Raw genomic sequence first — 24,886 nt, 5'->3', positions numbered from 1 at the left:
CTGAATTGATTCCAAGCTGGTATAAATTTATCACTTCAAGTAGTTTTACTTTTTGCTCTAAGGGTGCCAGTTCTGTCAAAGCAACAAAATCTAGCTGCTAGGTCATTTAAAAACAGTACTTCCGGGAGAGGGGTATGCACAGTGGGTGAAGGGCACATGGTGTGAACAGCATGGCCCTGAGCAAGGATTCTGGCTCCAGCTCCTGGCTTCCCACCTGCGGGGGGGGGGGGGCAGGGGGGTCACTTCACAAGCAATGAGGCAAGTCTGCAAATACCTATCTACCTCTCCCACCTCTCTGCTCCTCCTCTCTCGGTTTCTTTCTGTCCTATCCAACAATAACAGCAATAACAACAATAACAAGGGCAACAAAATGGGAAAAATGGCCTGCAGGAGCAGTGGATTCATAGTGCAGGCACCGAGCCCCAGCAATAACCCTGGAGGCAAAAAAGGGGGGGGTAGGGAAGAAAAAAGAAAGAAAGCCCACTATTTCCAAGAAACCTACAATTACTGTAGCCAACCATCAAACAAAGAGGAATTTACTATTATTCTTCTCATGATTCAGAAGGAAATGAAAAGATCTGGGAAGGATGAAATATACCACTTTCCAGAAATACCAAATAATAGAAAAGAGCTTTGCTACCTCTCCAGGAGGGTTACTTTTCTAAGATTCTAGACGAACAAGTGCCCAACAACTGGCTCTGAGACTTGCTTCTCCCCTTGAGCATGGCCACATGAATCCATGACTATAAATGGGACGCCCAGGTGGTTAGTAATGGGCTCATTCAACTGTCTTTCAGCCTGTAAGGGAGTTCTTAACTAATTCACACAGAAATCCATTCTACAACTAGCCAAGCCCCCCGCACCCCTGACCTAGTCCTTCCCTCTCAGAATCACAATTTCTGACATTTCTCTGTGAGGTGTAGGAGAAGCTGACTTTATGTCATGGCTGGGGAACAGACCTCTTTCAGATTAAAAGAAATAAAGACTTCACAGTTTAAGTTTCTAACTATGAGTGGTTAAGCTCCCACCTATGTTCAATTGCCTTTACAGTAAAAGTGTTCATCTTTCCCACAAAAAGGTATCTTTTTTTTGAAAATAAGAGTATCTTGTTTTGCTTCTGCTGGCAAATCAGTTTCCTTTCAGAATGAAAACATGTGCCTGCTGTTCATGGCTATCTATTGAACATCAAGGAGATATATTTTAGATATATAATAGTAAAATGGCTAAAGAGTTGAAGTGTTTACTTTGCACTAAGTATTAGACTATGCATCAATAATCTCATTTAATTGTAATGATGTCTAGATAGGCATTTAGTTTCTAGCTAAGCTCAAGTCACTTCCATAATCAACATTAGTGATACTGAATTCAGGTGGTCTAGCTTCAGAGCCTTCACCTGTGACCACAAACTAAGACTGTCTTCCCATTTTATGTCGTTCTTACCTTTACTAGGTTTTTGTGAATTCATTTTCTTTCCTTATATATTTTGATGTTCTCTTCCTTAAGTTATCAAGACTTACAGCTAGTACTTATGTTTTACAAGAAAACATTTCCACATTTCATCAGGAACATAACTGCCTCCGTTACAGAAATGTCTTGTAATTAGGTACTTCCTAATTACAAGTCATAAGTGTCTCAGGTGATTGTCTTGAGAAGAATAATGACCTCATTATTTTAGTATACAAGAGTTACATGTAAAAGATGATGACTAAGAAGACATTTGTTACATTAAACGCTGCTGTTGGAAGGTTTTATGGAATTATTCTCTAAACAGAAGATACATCTTTCTCCAGTCTTCCAATTGACTCTAAAATGAAAAGAAACAGTGCAAAAACCAGTCCTGAGTAGGATTCTACACATTAATGTTCTTCTCAATATTCACCAAAGAAAAGAGGTCCTTCTACTCCAGCTAGTCAGGGTCATCAGTACTAACGAGATGAAGCAAGATGGTGTAACATTGCTTGATACACATCTAAAGTTGAAATTCAGATACACAATCAATAATGTTTAGAGTAAATATCTCCATATCATTCTTTTTAAAAAATACATTTATTTTCCCTTGTGTTGCCCTTGTTTTTTATTGATGTTGTGGTTATTATTGTTGTTGTTATTGATGTCGCCATTGTTAGATAGGACAGAGAGAAATGGAGAGAGGAGGGAAAGACAGAGAAGGGGAGAGAAAGACACCTGCAGACCTGCTTCACCGCCTGTGAAGCGACTCCCTGCAGGTGGGGAGTGGGGGGGGGGGGCTGGAACCGGAATCCTTACGTGGGTCCTTGCTCTTTGCGCCATGTGCACTTAAGCCACTGTGCTACCGCCCAGCTCCCCATATCATTCTTTTATCCACCTCCTAAATCTGGAAAATGAAAGAGAAGTACCTATTTATCTTTTATATTTTTTAATTTGGCTCACCTACTAGCTGAACTTTAACTGTAGGAGAGTTTTAAAAATCTTGACAGGCCTTGTTCTTTAAATTTCTGTGGTATGAACTGCATAGCATTTGTTAGCCAATGGAAACTCTGGATAGATTTTCTTGTTCCTCATCTTCAGTGCCTGAAGGTTAAAGCTGGAGTAGGCAACAAAGTTTAGAGTAAAGGAAAGTGGGTGTTGTAAGAGGGGAAGATAGTCCTTTCTCCCACTTCCATTTCCTTCCAGAATTAAGTGCCAGCTGGGGGGTGGGGTGGGGTGGGAACAGAACTGGAAGAAGCATGTAGTCCGAGGAGATTTCAGTTAATGGACAAGTCACATGTTCCTTAAACCTCCTAGACCTTCACCACACTTCAAGACTAAGACTGAATCTCTTACTGAGAATTTCTGAGGATGAAATTTGAGAGATTAAATATTCAAAAAGTCCACCTTTCAAAATATTCCCATAGAAGTAGTTATTAAGCTCCTGGTGGTAAATAAGACATCTACTCCAACATCAGAAACCCAAGGAAATTCAGTCAAAAGGAGTAAAAATAGCAATTATTGAACTACCAGACATATGATTTTGGCACGCTTTCCCCAAGCAGATAGAAAACTTAAAAGAGAGGCACTCTTAAAGTTTTCCTAACAGAAATCAAAATGGATCTAGAATTCAATGAAAATGAAGACATGAGCTATCAAAATATTTGGGACACAGCTAAGACAGTAGTGAGAGGGAAGTTCATAGCCATATAAGCACACATCAGCAAACAAGAAAAAGCTCAAATAAGCAACCTGATGGCACATCTTAGAGACTTAGAAGAAGAATGGACCCTAAAGCAACCAAAAAGATTGAAATCACTAAAGTTAGGGCAGACGTACATAACACTGAAAATAAGAAAACCGTACAAAAGACCAACGAAGTTCAACATTGATTCTTCAAAAGGGTAATTAAAATTGACACACTCTTAGAGCCAGACTCAAAAAAAAAGGGGGGGGGAGAAGACTCAAATAAATACGATTGTAAAGTTTTCCTAACTAATTAGTATCTCTGCACAGATGAACAACGTAAGAATTAAAACTGTCTGAATGAACGAATGATGTGACATCAGGCACTGGAATGAAGCCATTCTGGGCTTCAGGCTCAGCTCCATCATTACTTCTTTCGTAATTACATAACTGGGGACTTACATGATGCTGGTCTGGCTGCAGGGCCAGGGCCCCTACCTACACTACAGTGGTTGCTGATAAGGGAGTAAGCTGATGTTAGCTCTCTTAGAGGCACTGTTTTAACATACCTTGTGGTTATTTCCTTTTCTTTGGGCTCTCCAGTATACACACACTACTCCTAATTTACAAAGGGGATAGAATTCCAAGGCCTAGAGTATCTGGGGGTGGGGATATAGACTAGTTCTTGCCTCCTAATCCACAGAATGAAAGAATACAAGCACTGGATGGATCTGACATTTCTACTCACTTCAGATTATTCTCGGGATCTTGAGTTAAAGGACTTAAATCAGCAGTTTGCAGATGACTCCATCAGCATTCTAAACTAATGGCTCTAGCACAGCTATATATAAGATACTGGGTACTGTACAGCAAACCCTAACAAAAGGACTTTTCAAAGTTAACCCAATTACCAAATAATGTGATGATAACATTAACTATCCATTGTCTTTTTGAACCCTAAGACAGCAGGAACCTCACATCTCCACTATAGAGCCTCTACTTCCCCCAGTCCTGGAACCCTTGGATAGGGCCCACTTTCCCGTCTGCATCTCCCAATCCATATCAAATAATATTGCATCTGCTGATCACAACCTAACCAACGCAACGATTGCCACCCCAACATGCTTCACTTCAGACTGTGTCCAGAGACTTCACGTGTGGAATGACAACCCTTCAGCTTCATTACTCGGGTGAGACCTTTCCTTTCATAGTATACTCTAATTCCATCTCAGGTGGTTCACTTTCTAACAAAGTCCCAAAACCTAGATATACACCAGTTTCTGTGAGAGAGAGCATATGTTCACACTTATCCGTAAACTACTGCAAAATATATACCTGAAAGCAGAAGTACACTAGAGTTTGCAGTGAATACCCCCCCTAACACTTCCTCTCCACTATTCCAAGCTTTGGGTCCATGATTGCTCAACAATTTGTTTGGCTTTGTATGTTAACTCTCTTTTCAGTCACCAGGTTCCAGATGTCATCAGGATGCCGGCCAGGCTTCCCTGGACTGAAGACCCCACCAATGTGTCCTGGAGCTCCGCTTCCCCAGAGACCCACCCTACTAGGGAAAGAGAGAGGCAGACTGGGAGTATGGACCGACCAGTCAACGCCCATGTTCAGCGGGGAAGCAATTACAGAAGCCAGACCTTCCACCTTCTGCAACCCGCAACGACCCTGGGTCCATACTCCCAGAGGGATAGAGAATGGGAAAGCTATCAGGGGAGGGGGTGGGATATGGAGATTGGGTGGTGGGAATTGTGTGGAATTGTACCCCTCCTACCCTATGGTTTTGTTAATTAATCCTTTCTTAAATAAAAAAGAAAAAAAAAGAAAAATAATAAATAAATAAACTAATGACTCAGTAGCAAGAGGTTCTCCTTCATATCTGAGTCTCCTCCTCTTCTAAAATATTCCTTGATTGCTTATAACAACAGAGTTATTATTTTTTTATTTAATAATCATTTCAAGACTGTCAGATAAGAGGGGAACAATTCCATACAATTCCCACCACCAGAGTTCCATATTCCATTAGAAGCTTTCCTATTCTTTATCCCTCTGGGAGTGTGGACCCAGGGTCAGTATGGGGTACAGAAGGTGGAAGGTAGACTTCTGTAATTGCTTCTCTGCTGAACATGGGTGTTGGCTGTTAGATCTTTACCCCCAGCCTGTTTCCATCTTTCCCTAGTGGGGCAGGGCTGTGGAGAGGTGGGATTCCAGGAAGCATCCGTGAGGGCATCTGCCCAGGGAAGTCAGGTTGGTGTCACAGTAGCATCAGGAAATTGGTGGCTGAAAAGCATTAAGATATAAAGCAGAACAAATTGTTTAATAATCAGGAACCTAAAGGTAAAAATATAGCATATGAGATTTGGGGGTCTCCATTTTGGAAATAGCTAGGAAGTCTATTTTCAGAGTATTCCAAGGGGCCATGACTTTACTAGTTTTTGGCTGAGCCCAACAGCTAACATGCAGGTGGGCTAAAGATATTGTCTGGGGAGATGATGTCAGAGTTGGAAATAGGGCTAGAAAGCTGGATCAGGGCAGAGAGCAGCTCCCAAATATGGGCAAAGTATATAAATATCATTAACTGTAAACCCCATCAATCTGATCTGGGGCCCATGTCTATTCATATTCAGCAACATATATAACCAAAATAACCAACAGTTATTTTTTAACCTTTATTTATTTATTTACTGGGTAAAACAGAGTGAGAGAGACACCTGTAGTACTGCTTCATTGCTTGTGAAGCTTCCTTCCTTTCAGGTGGGGGTCAGGGGCTTAAACCTGGATCTTTTAATTTTGTAACATGTGTATTCAAACAGGTGCATCACCCCCAAACCCCAGAGTTATTTTTCTATTGTTGGCAGATGGCTATAAAATAGTAAGAGGACTGAGGTCTGTTTATGACTTAGGTGTAGCTGAAATGATCAGCTAAAAAAAGTTGATCAACTGAGAAATGATATTCAAATAGTCAAACAGCAGGTACCAAGGGAACTGCAGTGATTAAATGTAGGAGAGACAAGGCTTGTTGTCTCACCTGAATGTCAACATTAATGTTACTTAATTGGAAACTTAATGGTGGATCATGGCTAACATAGATTCAATCTCAATATCATGGGATTGCAGGAACTTTTTGATTTCTACCACACATAGCCAAGACTTCCTGGGTGTCTTAAAAGTGTGACATGATAATATTCTTATTCTTATCTGCTCTATTCCTTCGTTTTGGTTCCTGTTTATTAATCATTTTGTCCTGCTTTATATCTTACCACTTTTCAGTCACCAAGTTGCTTATGCTATCATGATGCCAACCTGACTTCCTTGGGCAGATGACCTCACCAATGTGTCTGGGAACCTCACTTCTTCAGAGTCCTACCCCACTAGGGGTAGACAGAAACAGATTGGGGGGGGGTATGCATCAACCTCGCAACACCCATGTTCAGTGGAGAAGCAATTACAGAAGCCAGAGCTCCCACCTTCTGCATCCTCCCAGAAAGGGAGAAATGTTAAGGGAAGATAAGCGGAAGGGCCTGAACTTCAATTCCATCAGGACCTAGAGAGAGAAGAGGAAACAAAAAAAAAAAAAAAAAAAAAGGAAGGACACTTGGAAGTAGTAATCAGTGTAGATGTGACAAAGGAAGAGAAGGCAGAACCACAGAAAAAGTGGGCAAATATAATGTATAACTATAGTAATTATAGTTAGGTTGTTAAGGAAATACTAGTCAACTCATATCTGTGACCTTGGGGGAACTGCTGAAGTTTCCAATGAAAGGAAGGGGGATACAGAACTCTGGTAATGGGAACAGTGTGGAATTATACCTCTGTTAACTCATGCTTTTGTAAGTCAGTAGTAAGTCACAGATAGATAGATAGATAGATAGACAGATAGACAGACAGAAAGAAAGAAAGAAAGAAAGAAAGAAAGAAAGAAAGAAAGAAAGAAAGAAAGAGGGGGAAGATAAGTGGTAATTCCTCCTGGCAAGAACTTCACAAGGGCAAAATGTTCTTCTTTGGTTTTCTGCTGTAATGGATGAAATTAGTCATAAAAGTAAAGTTTTTTACTTCTACTTTCTGTACAGTGAGATAGGACATATATCTTTTCATAAAGAAATGAAAGTATTATAAAGTGAGAGAAATCTGACTTTTTGCAGAGGGTAACTGAATGAAATCACTCAACTTTTTTTTTCTGATCTTAACATTCTTGACGGATGGTAAGGATTTATGATGAAAGAAAGATATGTGAAGTACTTTTCCTGCCTCATATTTCCATATCTGATCAGATACCCAAGTGGTACAGATGAAAAAGAAAAGAAAACCATAGGAAGGTGCACAAATCTATTTAGGTAACTCATTAAGGAAGGTTTTATCATTTCCCCATTTTACAATTTGAAATGTATAAATCACTATTTGAATTTCACATAGGGAATAGTATTTGCTCAAGTTCAGAGAGCTCACTTAGAGCAGAACTAAGATCTTATAATTCAGAGTTGCCGTTCTTAATACTGCTGCCTGCCCACTGAGTGAAAGAAGACACCTAGAAAATGACCCAGATTTAAATACTGTCTTCTGAGGTGATACAAGCCAATGGTGCTGTTTTTCTGGTCTCTACTCCATTTGATTTTGTGCTCTTGTCCTGTCTTAAACAAACTGCGCATCCTAAGACTTATGAGTTCTACCCTTTAAGAAGTAAGAATCAGCTTTTTACTTCTTCACACACACTCTCCCTCAATGAAAATAGTGACATATTTCTAAATTATATGTGATGCATACAAAATGCATCAATATTCATGACTTGGTTAATACTAATCCTAATTGTGAATTTACTACAGAGATTATGAACTACAAAAAAAAAGTATACAGATTCTACAATAAGATATTAAAGTTAAAAGCATTCACTCTCAGGCCAGCGAGATGTGTAGAAAGAGCACACCAGTCCTAAACGTCTGAAGTCCCAGATGTCCCAGGTTCATTTGCTGGCACCACCACCCGTCAGACCTGAGCATTGCTCTAATCTATCTATCTTGGATATCTACCCTTCCCTCACTCATGAAAGTAGATAAACCTTTAAGAAAAGGAGAGGGGGCATCCCACCCATTGACTTTTTAAAGAGCTTTTTCAGCAGTGACCAATACATTAATTTCATCTTTTACCCTGTGCTGTCTTTTTTAAAACCTATTTATTTATGAGGAAGAGTAAGTGAGTGTAAAAAAGAGAACCAGAGGGAGTTCAGCGGTAGTGCAGTGGGTTAAGCGCAAGTGATGTGAAGCTCAAGCCCAGGCTCCCCACCTGCATGGGAGTCGCTTCACAAGCGGTGAAGCAGGTCTGCAGGTGTCTATCTTTCTCTCCCCCTCTCTGTCTTCCTCTCCTCTCTCCATTTCTCTCTGTCCTATCCAACAACGACAACATCAGTAACAACAACAATAATAACTACAACAGCAAAACAACAAGGGCAACAAAAGGGAATAAATAAATAAATATTAAAAAAAAAAAGAAAGAAAGAGAACCAGAGCATCACTCTAGCAACTGTGACACCAGGGAGCGAACTCAGGATCTCAGGCTTGTATGTTAAGAACATACAAGTTTATCCACTGCACTATTTGCTGTCTCCTTTCTTCTTGGTCAGACAGGTGAATGGCGCTGTAGCCACAGAATACAGGAAAGCCAACTGGCATCCTCAGTGATAAAGAATCCTGGTTTAACCTGGATGTAGATAAAAACAAACAAACAAAAAAACACCTAGGAATCCTCATTCTTATATGTGCTCCTGCCAGCTGGCTATTTAAGTCTTCTCATTGTTTCTATGATTCTAATATGGTTTAAGAACCACTAGTCAAACTGAAAGACCATTCCAGTGAAAAATAAAGACCTGTATTTTCTCACAGCCTCGTTATTTGGAAGAAGCAAGTAAAGCTGACAGGACAGGAAAACAACCCAAAAGAAAGCGGTAGGACCATGCAGCATGGCTCCAGGGGAATGTGGCAACCTCAAATTTCTCATCCCCCTATTGGTGGGGGATTTTCAACAATGGTTTCTCTGCTGATGGTCAGGCTTAAAGTTGCCCCCTTTGAAAACTTTGAAAATATGGGAGCATTCGGCAAAGCGCTGCAAAGAAATGACCCTGAGCTCTGGCATTCGCTCCGTCTAGTAGGCTGCCAGCTCTCTTGAGCAGTCAGACAAACCCAAAGTTTGGCTGCTTTTGGAATACAGTGCAAAATTTACTTTTTTTTTTTTTCATTTTCTAAAACTAAAAGCCACTCAAGATTTATTGTTCCAGACAGACAGGACTTTTGAAAATAACAAGCAACGGGAGCTACTGCACAAAGCATCATCAGAGCTCTGCAAAGTGACCATAAAATCAAGGGTCACCGTCTTTCCTAATCCTACTCGTGAAGAAGCAGGAGCTTAAAAGGATGAAATGATCTCCTCACGTCACACCACCTAATCTAAGGACGGGTTGAACACGACACTTCTGGAGATTCCGATTCCCATGTCACTTCTCGTGTTGGTGGAGGGAGGCACAGAGACTTCTGAGAAATGCCTTGCATCTTCTGATTCACCCAGGGCGGTTCAGAACCGGCAACGCTTTCACAAACGCTTATATACAGTCCTTGCTGAGTGCAGCACATGCCACGCAAACCTTGTAGTTCTTTGTTATACAAGATCCTTTGGTAATTTCCGATATAAAATCTGGTTGCCATTACTTTATCCTGAAGTTGAAGTTTTCAGCTCATCTAAAGAGACATGTCTGAACCCATGTAGCAAAACATGAGAACCTCTGTGTCAAATGCAAATGTAAGAGTCATTATATGGAAAAAAAGTCATTATAAAAAAAACTATGTCATTCTTCACACCTCCTGTCTACTTACCCCATTCCCACCATATTTTACTGTTACTAACAGAAAGTACAAGAGTTAAAGGATGAAAATGACTCTCAGAAAGCCAAAAAAAAAAGAGAGAGAGAGAGAGAGAGAGAGAAAGAAAGATCTAACAGTGCTATTAGGTTTGGGGCAGTTCTTTTTTTGGTTTTTTTTTTTTTTTTTTTTTTTTAGCAAAAAGACACAAAATGAGAAATGTGCTGTGTGACAACAGTAAATGTTTTCTTTAAGAAAATATTATTTGGGAGTCGGGCTGTAGCGCAGCGGGTTAAGCGCAGGTGGCGCAAAGCACAAGGACCGGCATAAGGATCCCGGTTCGAACCCCGGCTCCCCACCTGCAGGGGAGTCGCTTCACAGGCGGTGAAGCAGGTCTGCAGGTGTCTGTCTTTCTCTCCCCCTTCTCTGTCTTCCCCTCCTCTCTCCATTTCTCTCTGTCCTATCCAACAATGACAACAACAATAATAACTACAACAATAAAAAAAAAAGGGCAACAAAAGGGAATAAATAAATAAAATAAATATAAAAAAATTTTTAAAAAAGAATAAAAAAAAGAAAATATTATTTTTCTTTAAAGAGAAAAAAAAGACTAGAGATTCAGTGAAGCAGAAAATTAATTTGTCCCCACCCCCCAACCCCATTCCCACATTCCACGTTATTCCATTTCCTCATTTCCTTTCAATCGGGCTGAATAATACCAGTGAGACACAAAGGGTCAGAGAACTTTCTGTAAAAGGGTCATTCCTTTCTGTAAAATAGAGGGTGCTCCTTTCTCCCTCCCGCCAGCAGTTTCCATGCTGCCATTTAATGAAACACACTGCTTATAAGAGAATTTGTTACTGCTGGGAAAAGGTAACAAGTGGTAAAAGGGTGGTTTACACTGTGGGACAAAGGGAAAGGGGGAAAACCTAGTCAGTTCAGCCTCAGCATCTCCCCAGGATCATGGCTTTCCCTGAGCTAGCCCTACTCTATCCTAGACATCCTCTCCCAAGAACCACTGGAGCAGGACAAAATGCAGCCCCACTTCCTTGTTGTGCTGCATAAAACTACAAGTTCTCCTTTCTAGCATAACTATTTCACTGTTATTCATAAGAGGGAAAAAAGAGGTGACAAAAAGCAAAAACAAGCAAACACAAAACTGAAAATACAAAGGTGCAAATCCTAGTCAAGATCCCTGACTTTTATGTCTGTGTCCGCACCTGTCTTTTTTACTTCTTTCTGAAGGCAGGAGATGACATAAATCTCCGTTCTCCTTGATGTCTCTTTTCAGGCTTGTTGATTCTTTACTGCAAATGTTTAATATCGGGAGAGTTTTGAAATTCCAGGGACCATCAGGTAGAAGTAAATGTTATTGAATAAAATGAGAGTCTTTGAAAAAAGACATGTTTTCAGTTCTCTTTGCCTTGTCGCTCCAGAAAGGAAGATTCAGTTGAGTTTGGGGGATTTATCAGTTTAAGCTCTCATATCAGCTTTTCAATAAAATCTGGCTGAGTTCAGAGCAACCTCTGAGCTTCCATATTCCTGGATCTATTGTAGGAATTCCATGATTACTTGTTTTCCATTCATTTCCCACTTTAAACTGGGTTTCATTTGGAAAATAAAAAAAAAGATTGTTCTCTATTCATTGTGTATCACTGAGGACTTCTAGAATGTCTGGCACACACTAGGTACTAAGTAAATGTCAGGAGAATGGAATAACTCTTAGAAGCAAGGCAGAAGGCAGTCTCTCTAGAAATGAAACATTGCCCCAAGAATGGATAACAGTACTTCAAATCTGACTTTGCATCCTGGCCATTTTTCTGAGAAACTGTTTTACCCCAGGATGAAGATGTACTAGATAAACAAGGAAGGTTGAAGACACTTTGAAATCCCACATGGCCTTTTGTTTCTTTACCAAACCACCTCCCACCATGCACTAGTGACAAGAAAAAAGATAAGAAATTAGAATGGGATGGATCAAACAAACAAAAAAAAAAGTGAATTCTGAAAACTGTATTAATTCTGAGCAAGTTACCAACTCTTTGGGCCTCTGTATACATCTGTATTATGAAGTGAGCAGGTCAGATGACATATAAGGTTCCTTACGACTTTCATTACCTTCTATGATTCTAAATGATTCTGAGACATTAATTTTCAATTTTCCTCTCCTCTTTACCAAAAATAACAACTACCAATTTCAGTAGTACACTTGGAAAGGAAGAAAAAAAAGAAGATAAATTATGGCAACAGGATCAAATGAACTAAAACACTAGATTAAAATGTTTTATATCCACAGAGCAATTTTTCACAACAGTGTCAGACAAAAAGTTCTAGTCAATGTTTATACTAGGTCTTGATGAAAAATTCCAGACATAAAACTTCTGGCACTTAGACTTGAACTCAGAAGACCTCCCACCCCTGACTAAGCTTTACAACTAAAATTTATTATTAAGATGTTTTTCCTTAACAAAATGTCGTTCAACAATTATCTGAATTTAAAAGATTTTATTTATTTATTAATGAGAAAGATAAGAGGAGAGAGAAAGAACCAGACATCACTCTGGCACATGTGCTGCCAGGGATCAAACTCAGGACATCATGCTTGGGAGTCCAAAGCCTTATCACTGTGCCACCTCACGGACCATAATTATCTGAATTTTCTTATTGAGGCTACTGGCATATAGTAAAACTCAAGCTATCTGGAATTTTCATTCTAGGTATGATAGGTAGATGAAGATTTATTTCTTCCTCCTCCCCCTTTCTATCTTTCTTTGTTTCTCCCTCTCTTCCTCTCTCTCCCTCTCTCTCTCCCTCTCTCTCTCCTCTCTCTCTCCTCTCTCTCTCCCTCTCTCTCTCTCTCCTCTCTCTCTCTCTCTCTCCCTCTCCCTCTCCCTCTCCCACGAGAGCTATTGCTAGGGTTTGATGCCAGCATGAGGAACTGATTACTCCTAAGGAAATTTTTTTCTTATTATTTTCTTTTTCATTTTTTAAAATTATGATAGAGACACAGAGAAATAGGGCAACAGAGGGAGAGAAAGGAAAACACCTGCAGCCTATTCCACGGCTTGTGAAGCTTCCCTGCCCCTGCAGGTGGGCATCAGGAGCTTAAACCCCAGTCCTCAAGTAGGGTAAATGCCTATCTCCTAAATATTTTTTAATATTTATTTACTATTGATTTAATTTGACAGGATCAAGAGAAAATGAGAGGAGGGACAGAGAGCGAGAGAGAAGAACAAACACTTGCAGCACAGCTTCACCACTCATGAAGCTTCGCCTCTGCAGGTAGGGACCAGGGGCTTGAACCTGGGTCTCTGCACATGGTAATGTGTGCAGTCAACTGGGCGCACCACCATCTGGACCCAAGATTGATTTCTTTCTTGTTTTAATATTTTTAAAAAAGATTTTATTTGAGTGGGGGAGATAGCATAAAGGTTTTGTAAAGAGACTCTCATGCCTGAGGCTTCACAGTCCCAGGTTCAATCCCCTCCCCAAGCATAAACCAGAGTTGAACAGTGCTTCACAGCTTATGAAGCTTCTTCCCCACCCCCTGCAGGTGGGGGCCAGGGGCCTTCCAGTAGATTCAGTTAGCAGTCATTCATTTAGTCAAATATACCTGAACATCTACTCTGGGCTAGGGATGGGAGATAGCAATAAACTTAAGAAAACAGTCATCTTTGCTCTTATGGTTTAAGGATTTTCCATTCTGATAGATGACAAGTAAAATAACTAAGTGAATCCAATACTATGAAGAAAAAAATAAGATAAGGAAGAATTTGGAAGGGACATTTAGACAGTTACCTTACCAAAAAATAGTCTGATTTCAGAAGACTTCCCAGAGAAACTGAGCCCCTGGAGTGAGGAATTACATAGAAACGTAGTAAAAAAACTTTTTAAACCTAAGGTTCAAAACTGAACTGTTTTCTTTTCTTTTTTTTCTTTTTAAACCGGCAACTCTTCCTTAAGTTCCTATCTTTTTGAATTATTCCACCATCTCTCCCACTATTTAAGCGGGGGGAAAAATCTGAAATCTTGAAACACAAGACTCTACTCTCACTAACTCTGAGCAAGTCTCCAGTCCAAGTTCTTCTGACTGAAACAACTTTTAACTGTTCACTTGATTTAACTCCTACTGCAACTAGTTACCGTATTTGTTCAGACCATCAAAGATTTGTTTTTCCCCTTGGATTTTGCCAATATGTATTCTCTTAACCAGTTCTCTTCATTCTTAACCATCTTTACTGATGCCAAACAATGGTATTTGTGAAATAAAAAGTTTATCTTTCAACTTCTTAGAAGTTACTCATTAATGTCAAACTATTTTGTAGCATGAAGAATCTAGTGTTTAGTTATCTTCCTGATAACTTCTCACAGATTTAGGTGAATTTAAAGGTTCTAGACCTATAAGAATCTTCCTAAAAGTAATCACTTAAGAACACAATACTAGGGAGTCAGGTGGCAGCTCAGCGGGTTAAGTGCACATCGCGCAAAGTGCAAGGGTCTGCATAAGGATCCCGGTTCGAGCCCCCGGCTCCCCACCTGCAGGGGAGTCGCTTCTGTCTCCCTCTCTCTCCATTTCTCTCTGTCCTATCCAACAACAACAGCTATGACAACAATAACAACTACAAGTACAACAACAAGGGCAAGAAAATGGGGGGAAATAGGAGCAGTGGATTCATGGTGCAGGCATATACAAATAATTATATATATATATAACACACACACACACACACACACACACACACATTATTGAGGAAATGTTGATTCACAGAATTGTTGTCATAGGTCTGCAGCTACACATTTCCCCAAGATAGGATTTAGTACAGACAGGGCTTATTTACTACTATTCTGTTTCAGGCGTCCATCAGGGACCTGGGAACAGAGCCCTGATAAGTCATTTTTTGAAAAATATTTTACTTATTTTAAAAATAAGGAACTTTCTATAAATTTGCCTCTCATCTTGTGCAGGGGCCTCATTCATCTTGCACGAATCTCTCCTGTGAAAGGTGATTGGAAGCTGGGGCTGGATGTTGGCACATCTGGTAGAACACGTATGTTACCATGTGCAAAAGCCCCACCCAGTTCAAGCCCCTGGTGTCCAGCTGCAGGGGTATGTTTCACAAGCAGTAAAGCAGTGCCACAAGCATCTTTTTCCCTCTCTACCCCTACCAACCCTTCTCAGTTTCTGTCTCAAGCAAATAAACACATGAGAGAGAGCTAATCATAGAGGATAGTAAAAAAAAACTAAGGGGGGGGGCGGTAGCGCAGTGGGTTAAGCACACGTGGCGCAAATTGGAAGGAATGGCCTAAGGATCATGTTGGAGCCCCCGGCTCCTGCAGGGAGGTTGCTTCACAGGTGGTGAAGCAGGTCTGCAGGTGTCTATCTTTCTCTCCCCCTTTCCGTCTTCCCCTCCTCTCTCCATTTCTCTCTGTCCTATCCAACAACAATAACACCAATAACAATAATAACAACAAGGGCAACAAAAATGGTAAAAATAGCCTCCAGGAGCACTGGATTCGTAGTGCAGGCACTGAGCCCCAGCGATAACCCTGGAAGCAAGAAAAAAGAAACTAAGGCCAGTGACAGAAAAATAGAGATAACCCATGGGACTACATCCCATTAAAAAGCTTCTACACAGCAGCAGAAACCACTACCCAAACCAAGAGACCCCTCACAGAATGGGAGAAGAACTTTACATGCCATACATCAGACAAGAGGCTAATAACCAGAATATATAAAGAGCTTGCCAAACTCAACCACGAGTAAACAAATAACCCCATCCAAAAATGGGGGGAGGACTTGGACAGAATATTCACCACAGAAGAGATCCAAAAGGCCGAGAAACACATGAAAAAATGCTCCAAGTCTCTGATTGTCAGAGAAATGCAAATAAAGGACAACAATGAGATACCACCTCGTTCCTGTGAGAATGTCATACATCAGAAAAGGTAGCAGCAGCAAATGCTAGAGAGGTTGTGGGGTCAAAGGAACCCTCCTGCACTGCTGGTGGGAATGTCAATTGGCCCAGCCTCTGTGGAGAACAATCTGGAGAACTCTCAGAAGGCTAGAAATGGACCTACCCTATGATCCTGCAATTCCTCTCCTGGGGATATATCCCAAGGAACCAAAAAAGATTTGTGTACACATATGTTCTTAGCAGCACAATTTGTAATAGCCAAAACCTAGAAGCAACCCAGGTGTCCAACAACACGAGTGGTTGGGCAAGTTGTGGTCTATATACACAGTGGAATACTACTCAGCTGTAAAAAAAGTGACTTTACCATTTTCAGCCCATCTTGGATGGAGCTTGAAAAATTCATGTTAAGTGAAATAAGTCAGAAACAGAAGGATGAATATGGGATGATCTCACTCTCAGGCAGAAGTTGAAAAACAAGATCAGAAGAGAAAATACAAGTAGAGCCTGAACTGGAATTGGCGTATTGCACCAAAGTAAAAGACTTTCGGGTGGGTGGGTGGTGCTAAGCGGGGAGAATACAGGTCCAAGGATGACAGAGGACTTAGTGGGGGTTGTATTGTTATACGGAAAACTGATAAATGTTATGAATATACACACTATTGTATTTACTGTGGAATGTAAAACATTAATTCCCCAATAAAGAAATTAAAAAAACCAGAGATAAAGGGAAATGAGCTTTACAAAGCTACTCTAGTGACACTTGAGAGGAAATAATTTTAAATAAGATAATAAAAGGGAAAGCTGGCTTGGGACAAATGCAGTGATAGAATACAGGACATACAGATAAAGAGGTCCTAGGTTCTATGCCTGAAGTAAATGGTGCTCATGTAAAAATAAATTAATTAACTAAATAAAAAGGGTGTCTGGGGGAGTGAGAATCTAGAATCAACAGTCCAAAGGCAAAATCAGCAAAAGTATTTAACATACAAATAGAGAACTAGGAATAGTAAAATATGGTTGTTATGTATCACAGCTGGAACAAGATAAATCAATTTAGAAATTCCGAAGAGATGGCACCGTGGATAAAGCATCGACCCCTCAAGCATGGGGTCCTGAATTCCATACCTGGCATCATATGTGCAAGGCTGATGCTCTGGTTCTCCCTCCCCACTCTCTCAGAAATAAATATGCAAATAAATCTCTTAAAAAGCAATGAACAAGTTTCTCATTTAGTGAGTCTAGTAAAGTAGCAAATTCTCCTTTTCAACTAGCTCCTGATGATAACTGGAAATTTATAGTACAGGGTGGGGGGGGGGTAGAGAGCATAATGGTTATGAAAAGAGACTTTCATGATCCTAAATCCCAGGTTCAATCCCCTGCACCACCATAAACCAGCGCTGAGCAGGCCTCTGGTAAAACAACAACAAAAAACTCTTTTCATTTAATGATTCCAGTCCCAGACTTACTAACACTTACTTATAAAATTATGTATTGCCTGTTTTCAAACTTTGTTATGCAGAAGATCTAGAGTAAAGCCGTCGAGTTATAGTTTTTTGAAAGTTTGTTTACTTTGCCTTGCTTTGCCTTGCCTTGCTTTGAGGGGGTTGGGTGGGTGGACCTCTACTGTTCTGACTTTTTCCAAGACAGAGAGAGCAAAAGATAATCACAAAAAGCAGCCCATGCAAAATAAAGTTGGAAATTTGGTCCCTGATGTGGCAAAGCAGACATCCTCACAGGCAAGCTCTCTCGCCAGTCCTGATTGTAGTTTACAGTAAAATCCAGGGATGTTGCTGCTGGTCCTTGGACCAGACTTTCTAATAACAAGGCCTGAATCAACCTGAATTAGTTTTCAGGTTAGGTATTTATTGAGTCCACCTGGAAAGCTTCAACAACTATTTCTAGAGGTGACAGACAAGTTATTTAGTCTGGGTAAGGGTGCAGTCTAGTCATATGAAAAGCTTTCCATGTCAAGCTACTATGTAGCTAAATTTGAGAACCTGTGGCGTAAAATGTACTCGTAGATTTATTAGTATATTTTATTTCCCCTGGTTTCTATTGCCTATAGAAAACAGAATTCAAGATAATCTAGTCATGTACCTATTAGGTTATGAGACTAGTAAGTAACCCCAAATTCTTACAGAGTGAAAATGATTCATTAACAATTACTATCTGAGATTGAGAAACTTATGCCATTATTTCTGTTTCTGTAGAATTATTTCCTAATACACTTAATTCAAAGTTAAAATATTCTTGGGATTATAATGAAATGACAAGCCCAATTCTTTAGAAGGTAGATATATATTTATATAACACATATAATGTGTATATATATGTAACTAAAGTATATGAAAACTGTCTAGTCTTAAGAGATTAAAAAGTCCAGATTAAAGTTTATGAAAGAATAATTCCCCCCACAGCACTTACACCAGGAGAAAAGTACAGACACAGAAAGGACGAAAGTTAGATTCCTTACTTGCTGTAAGCACCACAGACTCCAGAGCTACAGATCAAATCATTTTTGTACGGTCTTATTTTGATAAATTCGCGATTTGTAAAACATTTCATCCCAAATCTCCCTCTTAGAATTACACACCAGGGTGTGGGATGGTGTGGCTGACTAGGTAATAGGGCACATGTCAGTATGTTTGAGGATCCAGGATCAAGCCTCCAGTCCCCCCCTACTGCGGGGAGGAAGCTTCGTAAATCGTGGAATAGTACTAAGCATCTTTTCTCTATTTCTGTATCTCAGAGAAGAAAAATGGCCACCAGGAATGGTGAAGTGATGTAGGAACCAAAACCAAGCCCCAGCCCCAGAGATAACCCTAGTACCAAAAATGAAATCAAAACCAACCACAGAATACACACGTCAGACACACAATACAAACACAGAATATACACAGGCCAGCGGAGACACATTACCATAAAGACCTGGGCTCAATCTCCCGATCCCCACCTGCAAGGGGAAAGGTTCATGAGCAATGAAGCACAGTTCCAAGTGTCTCTGTTTTTGTATCTTTCTTACCTCACCACCCTCTCAGTTTCTGTCTCTAAAATAGCCACCTGGAGCATTAGCCCCAGAAATAACTGCAGTGGGCAACAATAGTAGACATTATATACTTATTAAAGATTTTTTTCTCTGAGTATTGAGTCATTTACTATTACTATGTAAAGTGACTTACTCAAACTTTCTAAAGAATTTCTCGCTTCTAATGTAGAGTATAAAGACCAGTAAGAAATGTAGGTTTACCCAAGTAGAAGACAGTATTATGATTAACAAGACAAAAGGTAAACACGGAAATATGGCTCTGCCAACAATCGGAGTCCTAGCAGGGGGATATATCCAGTTTTGCCACTAATTAGTGATATATTGGTCAGATCACACAATTCAACCTCATTTTAAAAAAACAAACACCTTGCTGTATTGCACCAAAGTAAAAGACTCTGGGGTGGGTGGAGGGAAGGACACAGGTTCCAAAAGGATGACAGGATCTAGTGGGGGTTGTATTGTTATGTGGAAAACTGGGGAATGTTATGCATGTACAAACTACTGTATTTACTGTCAAATGTAAAACATTAATTCCCCAATAAAGAAATTTTTTTAAAAAATCTGGAAAGAGGAGAGGAAAAAAGGAAAGACACTCAGAAGTAGTGGGTGTGACTTAGAAAGGAAGAGAAGGCAGGACCATAGGAAAAAACGGGCAAATATAGATAATTACAGAAAGAACAGCCAACCTGCATCTGTGATCATGGGAGAACTACTGTAGTTTCCAATGGAGGAAATTGGGACACAAAACTCTGCTGGTGGGATTATAACCCTGTTATCTTATAATTTTGTAAATCAATATTAAATCACTAATAAAAACACCTCACGTGCAGTATTTTGAGAATCTTTAGCAGATCAAAGCTCTGATTTTAAAATAATTTATTTGGCTGTCTGAAGCAAATATAATTCTAACAACAAACAACACCAAGTTTACTTTCAGTATAATTGGCTTATCAACTCTTAAGAAAAGTATCATCTTAAAATCTTCAAAAAGAAGTCTGCTAATTGTGATTATTTAAAGTAGTAAATAATTTTTTAAAAATTTAGAGTATAAAAATGGGGAGAAAAGGGAACACTAGTACGTCATATAGAATTAAAATAAACTGGTTGAGATGTTAAAAATTATTCCAGGGAGTTGGCAGTGGCACAGCGGGTTAAGCGCAGGTGGCGCAAAGCGCAAGGACTGGCTTAAGGATCCTGGTTCATGCCCCCGGCTCCCCACCTGCAGGGGAGGCACTTCACAAGTGGTGAAACAGGTCTGCAAGTGTCTGTCTTTCTCTCCCCATCTGTCTTCCCCTCCTCTCTCCATTTCTCTTTGTCCTATCCAACAACATCAATAATAACTACAACAAAACAACAACATCAGTAATAACTACAACAATAAAACAAGGGCAACAAAAGGGAATAAATATATATTAAAAAATTATTCCAAAGTACACACTGTGAAATTTGATCACCTATTCCAAAGGATATATAGGAGTCCATACTAAATACGCAAAATGAATCACCAGAAATAATTCATAATGTCTTATAAAATTGTTTCAATTAATAAAAATAACAGTACATACAGCTTAGTTCCTTTTATTTTTTAGCTTGAATGCATAATCCATCAACCACAAAATACCGAGCATAGACAAACACATGAGCAACCCCAAAATGCCACTCTCAAACTTTCTGTCAGAAGGATGTGTGAGATAATGTCAACAGTGAAGGAGAGAGACACAAGGCTGTCTCAGTTAAAAGTCCCCGTCATTCATCTTCTTCAGAACTGGAATCATCCTCTTGGTCGGAGAGTTCAGGGACAGGGAACCGGAGAATGGCAGCTACTCCAGTCAATTGGCTGAGCTGCTCCCCGGACACATGAAGACTAGAGAATATTCTCACAGTGCCTGCATTCTCCTTCACACTGTCCACTAGCCGCACGTACCGACTCCGCATGGCTACATCTTGATGCCTGAAGAGCTCATCGCTGATGAGCAGTGTGTCAATGGCCAGGGCCTCATTGGCCTTCTCCACTTGCTTGAGTCCATAAAAGGCTCGATCTGGTTCATGCTGCAACATTTTATAGAAGTCATCCAAGGCTTTTACTTCTCCAGCAGCTTTAGTATCTGAAAGTCGGCTGGCTACAGTGGGGTCACAGAGAGCTTCTTTCAGGGAGTACTTGTGTCCCGAGGAGGCATGGACCTGGAATCGCAATGATCAAAGTTAGCACACCTGTTCATTCATCAGCCCACATGACCTAAAGCCAAGAGCGCTAACCAGCACTTCATACATTATGGAGTATGTATGTGCATTTCAGCAAAGCTCGTGTTTGTACCTAATTCACATCTATGGGAATCGGGCGGTAGCGCAGTGGGTTAAGCGCAGGTGGCGCAGAGCGCAAGGACCGATGAAAGGATCCCGGTTCGAGCCCCCGGCTCCCCACCTGCAGGGGAGTCGCTTCCCAGGCGGTGAAGCAGGTCTGCAGGTGTCTGTCTTTCTCTCCCCCTCTCTGTCTTCCCCTCCTCTCTCCATTTCTCTCTGTCCTATCCAGCAGCGACAACATCAATAACAACAACAACTACAACAATAAAACAACAAGGTCAAAAAGGATAAATATTTTTTTAAAAGTTCATATGTAAGGTGATACATATAAACATACAGGGGCTGGGCAGTGGTGCACCTACTTGAGCACACAGGTCACCTGGGTCTGCAGGGGTCAAACAGTGCAGAGGATGTCTTTCTTTCCACCTTATTTATTTACTTATTACTGGATAGAAACAGAGAGAAATTGAGAGATGAGGGGGAGATAAGACACCGGCAGCGCTGTTTCACCACTTGGGAGGCTTTCTCCCTGCAGCTGGGGACCAGGGGTCTTGAACCCGGATCCCTGTGCACTGTCACGTGTGCGCCCAACCAGGTGCGCACTACTACCCGGCCCCTGTCTCCATCTCTCTATCTCCCCTTCTCTTCTTAATTTCTCTGTCCCGGTAAATTTTTTTTTAAATCCTTTTTTGTTTAATTATGACATTAGAGCACAGACCAAATACTCAGATCTTATATATACACCTGCCAGATGGTTTCCCAGGCTGTCAACTGAGCTCACCACCCCAGACAAGTAGCCTTTTTTTCCGTCTTGTACTCCTCCGCCCCCCACCCCCACCCCAGTTCTCAAAGCGGAGGAGGAGGAGGAGGAGGAGGAGGAGGAGGAGGAGGAGGAGGAGGAGGAGGAGGATAAGGATAGCAATCCCTTCCCATTCTTCCCCTTCTGACCATCCCCGGGTCCAGCCAGCTGTACCTGCAGAAACTTGGAGCGGTTTTCCAGGAGCACCTTGTTGTCCGTCTTCACCGCCTGCTGAAACATGTAGTCGCAGAACTGCTCCCTGACGAAGCCCGGGCTGGCCACCAGGATGCACTTGACCACCTCGAAGTGGACGTGGCGCTGCATGGCCTGCACCACCTGCTCGTAGAAGCGCTCCAAGGCGCGGTCGTGCTGCGCGCAGTTGCCTCTCCGTTTGCGGGGGATGGTCACCTCCACCTTGGCCCGGGTCAGGGTCATGCTGGGGGTGACCAGGCAGATGTGGGCGAGGCCCTCCTGCATGACCACGGCCGCCACGTCGGCGCTCCAGGCCGGGTCGCAGGCCTGCTCGATGCGCTCCAGCACCACGCTGTCCCACTGCTTCTTGGCCAGGGTGAACTGGCGGTTGGGCTCCAGCTCGATGGTGTGATAGGCTCCCATCTTGACATACTCGTTCTCCTGGATGTTGGTGCCCTTGACCCGCAGCTGGCAGGCCTGCGAGTCGAAGTCGATGGCCTCCACGCACAGGGTGAGGGTGGTGCGCACGCGGCTGCTGCCCACGCTGCCCGTGGCCGACTCGGTCTGCACCTTGCGGATGGTGGAGGCGCGCAGGCTGTCGCCCACCTGCACCAGGTTGTAGGTGTGCCACATGTCCTCGGGCTCCTCGGGGACCAGGGTCACCTGGCCCGCGTTGTCCTTCTCAATGTCCTTCCTCACCAGCTTCATGGCCACGGTCCGGGCGGCAGACTCACTGGGCTCCGCCTCGTTTTCTCAAGTTGCGGGGCGCCCGGCCCGAGGCCCCAGCTACAGCCCGGCGAACACCGGTTCCAGCGGCTAGCGCGGCCCCGGGCTGGTGCAACAAGGGCGCATGCGCACGCGAGCCCCGCCTCCCAGCGCGCGCGCTCTACGTCACCCGAAGGCAGTGGGGAGAGAGGGCGGGGCTTTGCGCTTACGCAGGCGCAGTAAGTGTAGAGCCGCTACCGACGGGCGCCTCGGTCCCTTTAAGAGAAGTGCCTGGAATCCTAGGTGAGGATTCCTTTACTTTTTATGCAAAATTGCGATTTGCGATCCTCTTTGTGAGGGATGGGAGCGAGGGCAATTTACACTGTAAGCCGCGGCCAGCTGCCACCTTACATTTTCTCCGAGTAAATCCAATGTCAGAACTGACCTACAAGTAAAATAGGAATTCTCAAAAAGTCTCAAGAGACTTGGCCCCACAGGGCAAAACTATGTTCGGGTTTGCTCCTGCACTGTCCGTGCCCGGATGCTGCAGGGCTATGGGAATTACTAAATCCAGAAGCTGTTGCTTTTCTTTGCCTTTCTTTTTATTTTCTCTCTTTTTATAAAATTGGCAGATTTTTCAGGTTCTGTTTTTTTTCCCCCTTTGTTGCCCTTGTTTTTTTTGTTGCTGTTGTTGTTATTGTTGTTACTGATGTCATTGTTGTTAGGACAGAGAGAAATGGAGAGAGGAGGGGAAGACAGAGAGGGGGAGAGAAAGATAGACACCTGCAGACCTGCTTCACCGCCTGGGAAGCGACTCCCCTGCAGTGGGGAGCCGGGGTTCGAACCGGGATCCTTATGCCGGTCCTTGTGCTTCGTGCCAGGTTCTGTTTTTTAAAATCTTCATTTATTTATTTATTATCGGACAGATACAGAGATAAATTGAGAGGGGAGTGAGCAGCTCTGCTTCACCACTCATGAAGCTCCCCCTTCACCCCAACCCCTGCAGGTGGGGACCAGGGCCCTGAACCCGGGAAGAAGCTGTAAGAACTGGTCATGGTAGATCTGGGCTCTGAGCGAAGTGCCCAGCTGTTTTCTGAGTGTGGTTACTGTGTCTGCATGATCTGGTTAGCCCAGATGTTAAAACACTGATCCCATGGCAAGAAGAAACCATCTGTGGAATTTCCCCCTGGGTGGACATCTCAGTGGCTGGACCTGATATCCTGGGAGCCCCAGAATCCAAAGCTGGCTTCCCAGCTCTGCTGCCTGTGAACTATTGAGAGTGGGGGCTGGGTCGCTATGGTTTAAGGCTGGGCCTTCTGAGCGCTGAAATCTGAAGATGTGGGAAGTGGGAAAGTTGATCCGCAGCTGATAGCTGCAGAATTCATTTGAAAGCAGTCATTAAAGTTAACAAGCCTTTCCATATGAAGGGGAAGGACCTGGTGAGGAAGTTTGAGATGTGAGAAGATGAGAGATGTGAGAAGATGTGAGATGTGGGAAGATGAATAGACAAGAAAAGCCCACCAAAGCTTTCTTCAGAGTTCAGGTAGGGTGGCCTGCCTTCCCTTCCCTACCTTGTGCCTGCAATTGCAAGGGAAGCTGACTACCCAGTTGTAAGCCCGGGATGAAAGGGAGGAATCTGGCACTGAGTCACATCTGGATCCTGGGGTCTCTGTTGTTTTAGGCACGCAGTGTCCAGTAACACAAAGGTCCCCGTGAAGGCTTTTGGTCCAAATTAAAACATTTTTTTGTTTTGTTTTGTGGCTTCTCCTCTCCCTTCCTCACTCTTCCCCTCTAACCTGCAAACCACTTGCGCATCATACTGAGTGACCTCACAAAGTCTCTAACTCAAGTTCCCTTCTTAATTTTTCCTCTTCCAAGAGAACACAGCATCCTTTCACTGATTGAGGAACTGATCACATTAAGGAGTAAAGATGATTAGTTTCCA

The 24,886-nt window shown here is 42.1% G+C and overlaps 2 protein-coding genes across 2 annotated transcripts in view; both read right to left on the bottom strand.

Moving 5' to 3' along the window:
• Nucleotides 1-24,886, bottom strand: part of ITGA1 (integrin subunit alpha 1) — a 171,665-nt gene that overhangs the window by 134,243 nt on the left and 12,536 nt on the right. The window lies entirely within an intron of this gene.
• Nucleotides 20,501-23,364, bottom strand: PELO (pelota mRNA surveillance and ribosome rescue factor). The gene is made up of 2 exons (XM_007518903.3): nt 22,219-23,364; nt 20,501-21,125 (listed from the first exon to the last, which is right to left on the bottom strand). Exons 1-2 carry the CDS (start codon nt 22,942-22,944, stop codon nt 20,691-20,693), a joined length of 1,161 nt encoding a protein of 386 aa, XP_007518965.1. The 5' UTR covers nt 22,945-23,364; the 3' UTR covers nt 20,501-20,690.

Source organism: Erinaceus europaeus, chromosome 5 (genome assembly GCF_950295315.1).
Source record: "Erinaceus europaeus chromosome 5, mEriEur2.1, whole genome shotgun sequence".
In the NCBI taxonomy this organism is placed as follows: domain Eukaryota; kingdom Metazoa; phylum Chordata; class Mammalia; order Eulipotyphla; family Erinaceidae; genus Erinaceus; species Erinaceus europaeus.
This window is presented reverse-complemented; position numbering and strand designations above follow the sequence as displayed.